This window comes from Syngnathus acus, chromosome 3 (genome assembly GCF_901709675.1).
Source record: "Syngnathus acus chromosome 3, fSynAcu1.2, whole genome shotgun sequence".
NCBI classification, from domain to species: Eukaryota; Metazoa; Chordata; class Actinopteri; order Syngnathiformes; family Syngnathidae; genus Syngnathus; species Syngnathus acus.
In genome coordinates, this window is record NC_051089.1 from 9574401 (window position 1) to 9587545 (window position 13145).

Sequence of the window (13145 nt, forward strand, 5' to 3'; positions counted from 1 at the left end):
TACTCGTAGTTATGTGTCACACACTAGTTTAGACAACCATACTATCAAGAAAACAGTACTTTAATAAATTCTATGAGAACAGTTGTGCATCAGATTTATCATGCTTCTTCAGCTACACTTTTTTTTTTATATTTTAACTTCAGATTTGAGTTAAACTTTTTCTTGGAATGTGCAAAAGAACCAAAACCAATGCATAAATTCAGCATCTATAACTTTTTTGGTTCATGGCCAAAGTATAGAATTATATGGTCAATGTTAAGATCTTAAGTCAGCATTTCATGAAGCAGCATAGATTCCAAGTGTGAAGACAGCAAATGTTGATTTTTCTTCAGGGTTTGTTAACGTTTGCAAAAAATGTTCACCAACAGTTTGCTTAGTCATAGATGTTTTTGCAGCTGCTGACTAAAAAAAAAAAAAAAAAAAGAACCTACCTTCCACTTCTTTTACAAACTGTTGCAATCATTCGTCACTCAATATAGGCCTTAATGTCGGGTCATGAATGATTCGGCTTCAAATATAGTGCCTTCTTGTGGCCTATTTTAAAGACATTTATTTTTTATGTTTTTCAGGTCAAATGCAATCAAAATAAAACAAATGGCCCATCTTGGTACATGACATCCAAAGTATTGTAGTAAAGATATTTACATATTAAATATAGCTGTTCTGTACACAAAACGGTGCGCCGGATGGATCATCGCGCAGCTTAACAACGGGAACTAATGATATTTCCAAATGTACCCATAAGAGGTTAACAGCATCCATTTTCATTTCATATCATACATGGCTGGACGTTTTGCGTGATTTATGTTTAAATAGATGACAAAGACTGAAATAATTTTCTATGGGGAACACCTGAAAGGTTTTAGAAATATGAAAAACGTTCAGAGTGATTGGCATTGTTCGTTCCGCCGTTTGTTGCCCAATCAGGGATCGAATCAGGGAAAAACAGTCCTCCATGACGTTTTCACTCGGAGAATCTTCAGCAGTTGAGGAGACAAACTGTCACGTTTCCGCTGACAGAATCTTCAGCAACTGCTGGCAACACGGGCAAAGATTGAAGTTGTTCAACACTCGTGTGAGGTAAGTGTTCTATCTTCTTGATTTGTACAGGTTCTGAGGTTGTTTCTGTCTGTGAGGATTTCAAAACGGGGATTGGCTGTGAAGAAAAAAAAACATCCATCATTTAGTGTCACTATCAATAAAACAATGACCATGTTGGCTTGGGTGTGGAGGCTACAAATGAGGTGAGTAAGGCTGCAACTAACGATTATTTTTAGTGACGTTCCAGTAATGACACCAGCCTTATTTCCAGGTATAGAATAGTTGTGAAGGCTGCCGATTTCAGCGACCAATACCTGAAGGCAAAAAAAATGATAATCTGACGATGAATAAAACCTCCTCACCAATTCATTGTGCGACAATTACAAGCACACAAAAGAAGTTTGGGAGCAAAATATGTTGTGAGCACCTAAGAAAAATTTTGATGCATCGTCTGCCAACCCGAAGAGCATACAATATGAGGGGTAGAAGAAAAATGTTGTGATTGAGGTCCTTTTTTTTTTTTTTACCGCTTCAGAAGAAAAAGTGCCTTTGAGCATTGTTATACTGTCTATGTCTTTAATATTTGTTATTTGAAGGAATATTGCTGCCAAATTGATGCTAATGTATGGTTAGCATGTCAATAGGATTTTTCATTGACATGAGCATTAGTACTGGCGATGATGTATTTTTAAATGAAGGATGACTTGTACGTAAATATGCAATGCGTGTAAATATTTTTGTTGTGATTAGTTTTACAGTAAATATCAGTAGATACCTTCGAAGAGTCATCTGACGTTTCTGTGTTGCTTTGGTTTTGGATTAACAGTTTGTCCTGTCTCAGGCAGACAATATTCCCCCCTGGTCGAGTTTCCTTCAGCTTGGAGAGTAGCTCCTTCCTTTTCAGTCGGACGGCATCACTGTAGTCCTGGCTTGAGTCAAAAAGCCAAAATAACAAATATTTAGACCTATTTTCATCATGGCACAAATATTGAATTTGAACTGTCGTGTTTCCTACTCACACTCCAGTTTCGCCTTGGACGACTGTTGGGTTAAAAATAGAAGACTTTTAAGATATGTGCAACAACACATAAGGTGACGTCCCAATCTGAAAAACTCACCTTTCTCCTCAATGACTTTGCATACATGATTTGGTCTGTCATTTAAATGTTTGCTCATCACATCACCGCCTGATGCATCCACCAGGATGTCGCAGTTGAGACACACCAGCGTTAATCTAAAGGAAAAGTGTCAATGCATCAGATGTGAAACAACATTAAATCATTCATTGCCAACCGTGTTAGAGCATTTTGACTCCCCTAAAAAAAAAAAAAAAAAAACTCAGACTATTTTGTTTTAGGACAGTGTTGCAGAACAAAATTTTTTGTAGCCTTTTACATTCATTTTTGAAATCACCAGTAGAACTTAACGGAAGGTGGAAGAGAAACATGTCGAGCAGAGCACTGACTTTGCCGCTATTATTTGGTTGGAATCCAGCTGACTATAAACATCCACTGAGTCCATAGGAAAGCAACTCAAATTAGTGTCAACTCAAATTAGCAAACCTACTTTATGGCAGATGACTGTTTCCTTTGATCAACTTTGGAAAACCTGCTCTTGTTGATTGTGCTATGAAATCTGAACAAAGGGCAAAAAAGACAACACTTATTAACCCACCCACACACACACTGAGACAGACGGCCGAAAACAATGGTTAGAAAAGTAACCTTATCATGTGATTTCCAATGGCAACTTTGCAACTTGTCCGGTAATTGCACGCGCCACAATCAGACGACAACAGGAAGTGGGAAGAGAAGTCGTCGATTTTGTTGTTGCACTCGATGCAGGTGTGGCAACTTCCATTCGTACTGAAATTTGGAAATGAGCAATTGATAGCGGCATTCTCTTTTCTCTTCTGAATTGTCCTGATTCTTCCAGCTTCGTAAGTGATTCGTTTGGTCTTGACCAAACCGACATGAGGTTTGATTTTTGGACTGCTGCTTAACGTTTCGGACGATAAAATAAAAGAGGATCGATCCGCTGAATTTGCCATGGCGACCATTTTGCCACTCAGGGAAGCTCGAATAGTCACCTGCGGAAGTAAAACAAGAGAAAATGAATGTAAGGGGGACACTTTCCCAGAGCGGGCGGGGACGGCGGTCACACCTTTGTGCCAGCGGGCAGGCCTTCCAGAACTGAAGGCTTTCTAAAAGTCTTGTGGACTTGAGTCCTGTGCTCCATTCGGTCTTTGTGGGTGAGGAAATTCAGTCGACATTTTCCACAGCGATGGATGCCTTTTTTCTGAAACACAAAACAGATTGTAAACCGTTGATCATTGTTGCTCAACTTTCTTCCAAAACGTTTTGTTAAATTACTGTCGTATTTTGAACAGCAAACGAAGTGACTCGAGTCTCTGGTGCAAATAAATGTAATCAGGACATCACCAATGTCAGAATGTAAACAAATTACTTTTGAAATGTAAAATGTGTACCATTGTTCAATGAAGGATGGGATACACAGCCCTCAACGATTGTCACATTCTGAAATACTCCGTTGCTTTATTTGAAAGAATCATTGGAAGGCAGTATCTTACCTGATGTTTCATGAAGTGATGCATGTAACTCTGGCTATTTCTCAGAATCCTGAGACAAAAAGGACACAGCAGGTCTTTTGTGTTCACGTGGACACTTCGGAAATGTGTCTCCAAGTCCGAGAAAAAGGAGGACCTGTAATTGCACACCTGTACGGAAGAGAAAGCCGTGAATTAATCTGCAGTGAGATTTGCAACATGTTTTGAGGCAGCAGACCTGGCAGACGTAGGGCATCTCCCCGGGCTTGTGGTTGTCTTTCATGTGCTCCAAGAGCACTTGCTCTGACTCGAACGCCAGCTCACATATCTTGCAATTTGCTAAAAAGAAGGACATAATAGTAAAAAGGGACACTCGAGCTGATGCGGCAGAGCTGGAGGCCTCAAGGTAACATACTGGAGGACTCTATGGGGCTGTGCGCGCTCTCGATGTGGCACTGCAGCTGGAATGGAGTCATGTACTGACGGTAGCAATGCTGGCAAGTTGTGTGGCTCTCCCATGACTCGTTGTTCTGCTTCTCCAGCTCGAGGTGGTGCTTCATGTGGTTCATAAACCTGGAACAGATGGATAGACACACTCATCACTTGAATCTGGGAAGAAGTTGGGTCAGAATAAAGTCTATAGAGGGTGGTAGAATCTCAAAATGGCTCTTGCGGAAATGGTTGAATAAATCTGATGAATTAAACAATTATTTGTTGTTCTGCCTAATGATGCAGTGGCAATGGAGGCATCCGCAACTATGTGCCACGAGTGCCCGATGAAGTGAGGCCCATTGTTCAGACTGTGCTTTCTGCTACTTCAGCTCCCCTACTGAAATCTCCTGTGTGGGTGACCTTTGACTCCTGCAGCGAGAGGGCAAGTGGGGTACACATGTGCGTCTCCATTAAAAGCTGCTTACAGAGACCTTTTTTAAAAGCATTTCCAACGCAATTAATCAACGGAATGATTCATTCGCTGCTCATTTTTCAGCTTTCGGCTCATGGGGGTTAAGAGCCTACTCGTCATTTTGTATTTTAAACTGCTACGTGTTTTTAATCCTCATCGACAATCCATTAAAGAAAACAAAGCACGGAGTGAGGTGCGGAAACATTTTGCTTAGAATCAACGCAAGTCTCAAGATTTCATGTTGATTATGAACATACCTGATGTTGCTCTTGAGAACTTTGAAGCAGCTTTGACACTTAAAAGTGATACTGCTCTTCTGCACAGATTCCTTGAGAGGATCCCCCTCAAATCTGCCGTAGTAGAATTCGGACACCAGCATGATGCGTTTATGCGTGATAACGTTGTCGGCTAGCGGAGCGCTAACTTCAACCTTAGCCTGGCAACTCTGAAACAAGAGATTTAGACATGAAAATCCACAAGGCAACAAAATGAACCTAGCTAACAAAATACACATACATACAGTCATATGATGAGTCAATGCCTCCTGCTGAAGAAATTCTTCTTTACAATTGGGGCATTTTTTCTTTATGTCACCATTTGCCACTGGTTTGTTCACGTTTGCTTGGCCTAAAGGTACACCAAAGCATAGGAATAACTCGAGTAAGCATTTCCACAATATATTTTTGTTAGTTGTCAGGATTATGCAAACCTTTATTGCAAAATACACAATATAACAGAGGTTAATTTTAGCTGGCAATAAAAGTTATAAAACTTACTACTTACCGACATCTAATTTGATTTTTTTCGCAGCCGTTTCAATTTGCTGAGCTGGCAACACCCGTCTCATTGTCTCTGTGAGGCACCCAAAAACAGGACAAGAAAAACCAGACTGATTCACGTGTTCTCAAATATGCGCGACGCCTTTTAAGAGTGCACCTTTGCTTAAGCTGTTCGCTTGGACAGGCAAGGTAATGGTCTGCAGAGTGGTGGCCTGGCTGACTTGTAGCAGGTGGGGTTTGGCCGTATAAACAGTGGGGTTCTGCACGTTAGCCAACGTCACCACGTTGTTTCGGATCTGCTGCACGTGAGGCCGGTGAACAACGCCGGGTATCGCAGTTGTTACTGGGGTGACCCGCCGGATAAGCTGCTGCGGCTGGGTGGCTGGAATACAGAACATACAAACTTTGAAAAGTGCCTTCAAAACCATAACAAAAGATTCACACCATCTCCTTTTTTAATCTTAAATATTGGTGCCTATTTGAATGTAATTGTTGAATAAAGATTGAAAACGTAATAGTAAAACAATTTTTAAGCTGCAGTATAGCGTTTTTCACCAATCAGTACCTAATTTTAAGATAACTAATTTTAACATAAAAAAAAAAAACTCCAACATGACAGCCAGCATGTGGACAGGGATTTCACGTTTATAAGTCCGCTTTAGCGTTAGTGCCTTGTTATTGTTGTATGGAAAAGCCCCATGTTAGAGTCTATAAACCGTCATATTTGTGCAGCCAAAAGTGTAGTTTTGTGGAGGCATAAGAAGCTAGACTAGCAAGACAGTTGAGCGGAGCGTGATTTCAACATATTTTAACAGACACCCCCACAGCATCTCAGAGTGGAGACAATGGCTGTTATCTGTGGTGTTCTGCCAAACCTGGAACACAGTTTTTACTTAACAAGAACATTTAGTATTTCTGATGACATGAAACTCAACGTTACCTGGTACAATGGCAAATTTGGTCCCAGGAGGATACTGATTCCCAAGAGTGGCAATGAGGTTATTGTTGCTGGTTAACTGTGAGGTTACGATGAAGCCCTTGGATTAAAACACATCAATATGTAGAATATCATTTACCCAAGTCACATGGAGGAGGAAAAAAAGAAAGTAAAATGGTTTAAATGACAATACCTGATCATTAACAATAACGGGCTGTGGAGTCAGTGTCGTGAAACTGCCTGTAGGAGTACTGATGGCATTTCCAGCTATTTTCAGAGGTAACATTATAGAAGAGGAGGCGAGGGCTGGCGCAGGAGGTAGAGCAGGAGCAAGAGTTGGAGCAGGAACTGTAGCAGGGGCAGGAACTGGCACAGAGTTGACCACTTGCTTCTTCACATTGATTTTGAGAGGAGGTGGAAAGACAGATTGAACCACTTTTTCTTTTTTTGCTGGAAAACAGGTTTAAAACAGGATCACATATGGACATCTGATATTAGGTGCAACAACCAAAGTAATTGCTTAGGACAAATATATTGCAATATCAATTAGAAGACTCTACATGACCAAACAAGCCAAGTGCTGGACTGCATCAAAATAGTATCGCTGTCATGAAAATATGTGCAAACGGTAATTCGCATTTTTAAAAAACAAATGTACATACAAACTACTCCAACAAAAATGGGCTCGTCATCATCGTCGGCATCCTGAATCAACACCTCAGGAGCTGCTTTCTGCCAGGGCTCCAGCTCTTCTTCCTCACACTCCATAAAGAGTTCAGACATTTTGGACCTACAATACAAACCGCATTTACATTAAAGCAAACTATTATCTGTATAGCACCGTTAATACATAAACACCGACCCACACGTACACAATGCATTTTAAGTGGCATTGTGGACTTGCAGGGGTGTCAAACTCATTTTTGTCACAGGCTGCACCGTAGTTATAGTTAGATGCCATTCCATGTTTACGAACATTATGAAATGGTATGATGAAGTAAACACGAACTCAAGTTTTAATCATTGTTTTCATGGCCAGTCAGCGCTGTTGTATTACAAACACTAGGAAAAGGTCCATTGGCAAAACGTCCTTTGGCAAGACAATCTTAATCCACCCGAATCACAACCTAAAGCACTGAAATAGAGCCGCAAACAACAATAAACTATGCAATTTAGAGGGCTGTGAACAAGAAAACAACTTGGTGAAATATTTCGACAATTGATACATGTAAAATGTTTCAACGATCTGTTCATATATTCGCACAAAGCTTCCGTCCAAGATGGCGGCGGAATTGACGACGGGTGCGGGGTGCGGGGGGGTAACCACATTCCAAGTAAATTGTTTCAATAAAATAAAATAAAATAAAAGGTCACTAATTTTATTTGATTAGAAATATGTGTCTGTATAAATGTGGTACATTGCCATACACAAAATAAACGACATACCGTGATAATGTAAACACAAATTTGGGATTTAAAGACAACACACGGCATGGGATTATTTTAGTTGACAATATAGCCCGAGTGAAAAAAAAATTCAAATTCATCTTCAAATACAAGAATTAAAGAAAACACGTGCACGAGCAAGCATTTTAAAATGTTAGCGTCAAGTTCTACTGCAGCAAGTAATGCTAACTTGCTAGTAGGGTGGTGTGTTTTTTTTTTTACACGGCCTTTCCCCCCCCAACAATTTCTGGTACAACAATTTACAACAATTCCACGACTTTGGTGCATTAATGCAATCATTCAGCCCGCATGGCTTGTTTCTTCACTTGCTGTGCTCGTCGCAGGAGAACCTCTAGCTAGCATTAGCTTGTTGTCATTGTCTGATATATGGATGCTGGAATAAACTGCATCGTGCAATGAACGTTTTCATGGAGCACCGAGAGAGCTTTCGGCTTACCTCTCTACCAGCCAATTCAAATGCTGAATCACCAGCGTCGCTTTAGTAATTGGATGTGGACGTTGGCTTGCAGATCCTGCCTACTTTTTTTTTTTACCAGCGGTGGAAATGGTGCCCTGTGTGTGAGCCGAGCGCGGCGGAAACACTCGATGCGCCTCTGGACCAATCATGGCGAGTTCCACGGGAAGAGCAGGATGTACTAGCGCCCCCTGAATTTAAAAAAAAAAAAAAAAAAACTCGAAGGGTAAATGGTACTAGTGCCGTATAAATAGTAACGTTTCCCACAATCCCTTGCGGTCAACCATATTGTCAGTCAATCAGCAATGCTCGTGTAAACATTTATATTAGTTATTATCACAAATCTACTTTTCTAAATAGCAGCATGGTGTGTTGCTGTGTGAAAACATACTGTACATTGTTCTGGCCGGGTTTGCTGGGTTCTGTGCAAATGTTTGTGGTGTCCTGTTACGGCTCTCATGAGCGGGCCCCTGTGTAAGAGACAATGTCAAAATAATCTGCATTCACACAGAGCTGCAAAACTATCCGAAGATCTACAGACTTACTAGCAATATTTCCCAGGTTATTTTTAGATGTGTTACATGGCAGAATTTCGAGCACAATCATTTGTGCCAACACAAATCACTAACTAGATATGACCCATGAGAATGAATAATAAAAAATAATCTAACATGCATCGAGGTTTAATGACTAAAAGTCGATGGTAAACAATCGGATGTAACTGTTGGCGTTGCATTTGTCCAACAGGTGGCAGTCTGGAATTATTAATACCGGTACGTATTCTTGGGTAGCTGTGGATTCCATTTTTATGGGGAATTTGCGCCACCTTGTGGAGACGTAAGGGGTCTTCAAGGATTTTGCTTATAAACGTTGGCGTGAAAGGTAAGCAGTGTCAAAGGTGGTTATTAAATCTGTTTCCTTAATTATATATTTTTATAAATTGGTTGGGGGGGGGGGGGGGTGGCAGGCAAAGTTAGAACCACCACTGGTGAGCAGATGCTGTTTAAAGAGCTATCATAGGTACATTTGAACTTAATAAGGCTTATGTAGTGTATAATAAATGCATGTTTTACAAGACCATTTGTTTGGTAAAATTACCATAGTTTCTTTTTGTAAACTGAATTGATATTTGATTAAGTGAAACAGGCCAAAATCGAATGACATTTCCTGTTGTCTCCCTTGTCGTTCAAGGTTAACTCAAACTTTAGTTTGTGTTTTAAGGCGTATTTTATACCGGGAAATATTTAACTCTAGCTTGTATAACTTTTGGTCAATCCACTCTAATTGCAATAGTTATTTAAAGTGTCCTGTTTTAAATAAAAAAGTTGTAAGTCAATTGTAAAATAAAAACACATAACATATGGAATTAAATGCTGATGTCTTGAAAACATTTGATGCATTTTTGGGGGATGAGGACAGCATAAAATGGTGCAATAAAATGGTTTGTGGACTAAAATTGCTGTTAAATTCTTTGTGGAAGCCAAATTCACTGCAGTCCCTGTGAGCTCATCCATCACTCACCCACCCTTTGTGCACTGTTTCCTAGTTTTATTGGCTTGGGTCATTCAAGGACAACCACACTCTCACGACAAAGCAGACATGAGCCCTACTGAAAAAAAACCCTCACAATATTCGACTGTAAAAAGAGGAACTGATCTTCACAAGTAAACATTGGTTGTTTTTAGCTCATTGGGTGTATTTAAAACATCCCAATAGCTTTGCGTTAGACAAGTCGGTTCATCTAAATGCTAACAGTGTAAAATCCCATGGAAGGGCTTGCAAATAGCATCAATGTCAGTGTTATAACCAATTTAAGCAACGGATATTTGAGCACAAATGGGAGAAATAACAATAGTTACATGCACATATTCTTTATCCTCTGTGAAGAGTGACTTTTATAGCCACGTGGATGTATTATACTGCCCCCAGGTGGCCAATGTAAGCACACCTTAATTAGCAACACAATTAAACGAAAAAAAGTGGCAAAATATGTTAGAGTTTTTTTTAGATTATGTGTAACTATGCCCTTAATAAAGAAAATGAAGGAAAATACAACATCCTTATTAAACCCATTAATTCATTCCAGTTCATTTCATTTGCGTTACGAGCTTTGTCACAGAACAAATGAATTCCTATCTCAGGGCACCAAAGATCGTCTTCTTTTCCCAGAATGTTTTTTACACAAATATGTGTACTTCTACAGATGGGGCATATTTTGCCACCGCTGAATAGCACTAATCGGCACCAATGAGGAGCCTTCAGCCAAAGCAAACATGAAACTGACTTCACTGCAGTCCTCGAGTCTAGTTCCTCGCCAGCGCGGAAGAAAAAGTAGTCCCAAACAGTTCGTGCCCTGCGACGAACCAGTGACTCATTTGTAGCAAAAAGAAAACAAAATGCTTTTTATACGTTTTTGTCTACTTGAAGCATTGAAGCAATAAATACAGTGCGTTCTGTTGAAAAGTTTTGCCAAAAGACCATTTTTGTTCACATCTCACACAAGTCTAAACTGTAGCACCCGAATTTGTTCCCAATACTGTGGTGGAATGGTTTTTCTTTCTTTCTTTCTTTCTTTCTTTCTTTCTTTCTTTCTTTCTTTCTTTCTTTCTTTCTTTCTTTCTTTCTTTCTTATCATATAATATTTATTTGTCCATTTCAACCACTAACCAGTACATTTTTCCATAAGAAATATTACTTGACACAGTTTTCTGTTCATTTTACTTGTTCAGCCTGGTGACGTTACACTACTTATTCACGTGAAAAGGTGCAAATATATTTTTGAACAATTCCTTTACAATTAAAGGAAGTTACATTTTATTTAAATACGAACTTAATTTTAGTGTTTGGCCAAATTAAGTAACAGGGTTGCAAATCATTGCTAATTTTTGGCTAGTGCAGCCGCGAGCTGTGTTAGCTGCTATGCTAACACATCAAGAAGAAAGAGCTACAAATTCAATATAGCAACTTTCCTTGCAATTGCATGAAACTAATAACAATTTTTTATTTTTATCATTTTAAATTTCTAGTTCTTGATTGTGAAACAGCCACAAAAGGGTGGCAGATACCGATATTGTAACGTTGTGAGGCTGGTATCAGCACCGATACCAATGTACTCGTCCATCCCAACAAAAAAACCCCAAAGAAAACAAGAAAAAAAAGTAAAATATGATACATAGGCAATCCTGATCTTTTTGAGATTCTGAACAATACTGCACTTCGTTTTTTTAGAATAACTACACAAGTGCATGTTTCTGTATTTTGTGCATGGATTATTTGACATTTCTTTTTTTTTTTTGCATAGTGGGCAGTCATCCGTGGATGTTGGTAAAAAGGTAACAAGCCTATTTTGGCAAAGTATGAAGGAGAAAGTATGTTATTAAGTGTATGGAGTCGAGTGTAAACGTTAGACAATAGTCAAGTAAAATACAGATGCATAAAACACGTGCATACAATAACGATAAGTATTTGTACTTCGTTACTCCCCACCACGGGGTTTGACGACGCAGAGGTCGACGACTAATGACTGAAGGACCCACGGATGATCAAGCGAGGCGTTGGAGGCGATTAAACCGAGATGAAGCGCGTCCTCGCCCGCTTCAAGAAGCAGCATCTCCCGCTGTGAGGGAGCACCGTGTCGCTGTGCACGGCGGAGGGATACACTAACCCCATGTCATCTTGGTGCTGAGGCACTCGCACAGCAAAAATGTCTGCCTAAGGGGAAACTCTTAAGTGGTACAAATACAGCATATTTCTCACTGCTATTGCCGTTTAAAGACACACTTTACGCGTGTAGAGGCATACACCGAGAAAGCGAATCTTCACCAGATCACCCTAGTCGGGATTTTACTTGGAAAAAAGGTAAGATAACAGAGGGGACTCGGGCGAAATGGGTTCGGACCTGTGAAAGAAGTTGAGAGTTGAGAGGAGGTCTGTAATTGCGTTTTGTGCTCTGCTGCTGAGATTTCACATTGTCGCTCGTCTATTTCTCTTTATGTACTATATTCGCTCAATCGTGAATTGGCATGACACTTGCTGTCAGGAGGCGTTTTTCTCTCTACTTAATGTTAAAAAAAAAGCGCTCTGGCAGTCTGCTAGCTCGCTCCAAATCCTTGTGAACTATGAAGTCTTACTGTAATTGCGGCTAGCGGTAGCAACTTAGCAATGTCACTTGTAACCTTATAGCCATCTTTTCTAAAAGCCTTAAATACACAACTACAGTCTGTGTTAAACTTACAGTCCGTGTGTGTTTATAACAACGTCTGATGATCAGAATATGCAAGGGACGCGATGCTGCTGCTGCTGCTGCTGCATGGCTTGCCCTTAATAAACACAAAGAATGCATTTGAATGTGCATAAAATGTCTGTATATTACTTATAACGCACCAATATTCTTGCTTCTTCAATTTTACCCCCCGCGGTGAGAATGCATATTGTGCTGTGCATCACAGCTATTAAAATACCTTAAATGTCATTCCTCTACCCAGACATTCGATGACTACTCCAAAAGTGACCCTAAATACACACAAAAATGTAATTATTTTCTTCTGATGCTGCAAAGTTTGTTCACACTCCATATCAAATGTGACCCATGCCCATGAAAACTGATTTGAGGTGATTCAAGTAAAACTGAACATGCCGTATATTGGTGTATTTTTTCTGATTGTACAGTGATAACAATGTTAAAGAGGGTGTTTGAAACAATCCCGAGCATTTTTTCTGACCACATTTGCTCACATTATCACAAAAACATGTACCTGTTGATCTTTGAAGGGTCATGGAGGAAGCTCATAGCAGTAATCAAAGTAATGCACAGTCGATTTTGCATATTCACGAATATGCAGATGAACCTTTTTGCTGATATTTTTTTTCGATCCCTTTCCCAGAAAAACTTGCCCACTCCTAATTATATAATAATTATCTGAAACGCACCCAAAAAAGTTTCGATTTTTTTGTTTTTGTTTAGTTTTGTGGCAAAATGCAGTCTCCAGCTTGTATAA

The 13145-nt window shown here is 39.8% G+C and overlaps 2 protein-coding genes across 7 annotated transcripts in view; one reads left to right on the forward strand and one right to left on the reverse strand.

Moving 5' to 3' along the window:
- Positions 1-517: 517 nt before the first annotated feature.
- Positions 518-8292, reverse strand: LOC119120797 (zinc finger protein 280C-like). Of its 2 annotated transcripts, XM_037248005.1 has the most exons (19): positions 8131-8292; positions 6890-7017; positions 6421-6677; positions 6231-6327; positions 5448-5672; positions 5295-5363; positions 5032-5138; positions 4769-4956; positions 4023-4180; positions 3846-3946; positions 3632-3778; positions 3205-3339; positions 2766-3130; positions 2608-2676; positions 2160-2275; positions 2061-2082; positions 1817-1970; positions 1266-1355; positions 518-1156 (listed from the first exon to the last, which is right to left on the reverse strand). In XM_037248005.1, the coding sequence occupies exons 2-19, from the start codon at positions 7008-7010 to the stop codon at positions 980-982; spliced, it is 2598 nt and encodes an 865-aa protein (XP_037103900.1). In that variant the 5' UTR covers positions 7011-7017; positions 8131-8292; the 3' UTR covers positions 518-979. The 2 variants fall into 2 exon arrangements, with proteins under 2 accessions (XP_037103900.1, XP_037103901.1); XM_037248006.1 differs by lacking the exon at positions 1266-1355 and having other exon boundaries at positions 8131-8291.
- Positions 8293-11823: 3531 nt separating this feature from the next.
- tcf12 (transcription factor 12) overlaps positions 11824-13145 on the forward strand; it is a 46670-nt gene continuing 45348 nt past the window's right edge. For all 5 annotated transcript variants that reach the window (XR_005097501.1, XM_037247201.1, XM_037247203.1 and 2 more), the window contains exon 1: positions 11824-12006. The gene's annotated coding sequence lies outside the window, so the exon portion shown is untranslated. The remainder of the gene's footprint in view (positions 12007-13145) is intronic.

What these genes read in the sequence shown, in the direction of transcription:
- LOC119120797 (XM_037248005.1), bottom strand. Translation starts at nt 7,010, where the DNA reads ATGTCTGAACTCTTTATGGAGTGTGAGGAAGAAGAGCTGGAGCCCTGG. An exon ending in AGCGAACAGCTTAAGCAAAG is followed by an intron (nt 5,364 to 5,447) that starts GTGCACTCTTAA and finishes GGTGCCTCACAG; the next exon opens with AGACAATGAGACGGGTGTTG. An exon ending in ATTGGAAATCACATGATAAG is followed by an intron (nt 2,677 to 2,765) that starts GTTACTTTTCTA and finishes CCCTTTGTTCAG; the next exon opens with ATTTCATAGCACAATCAACA.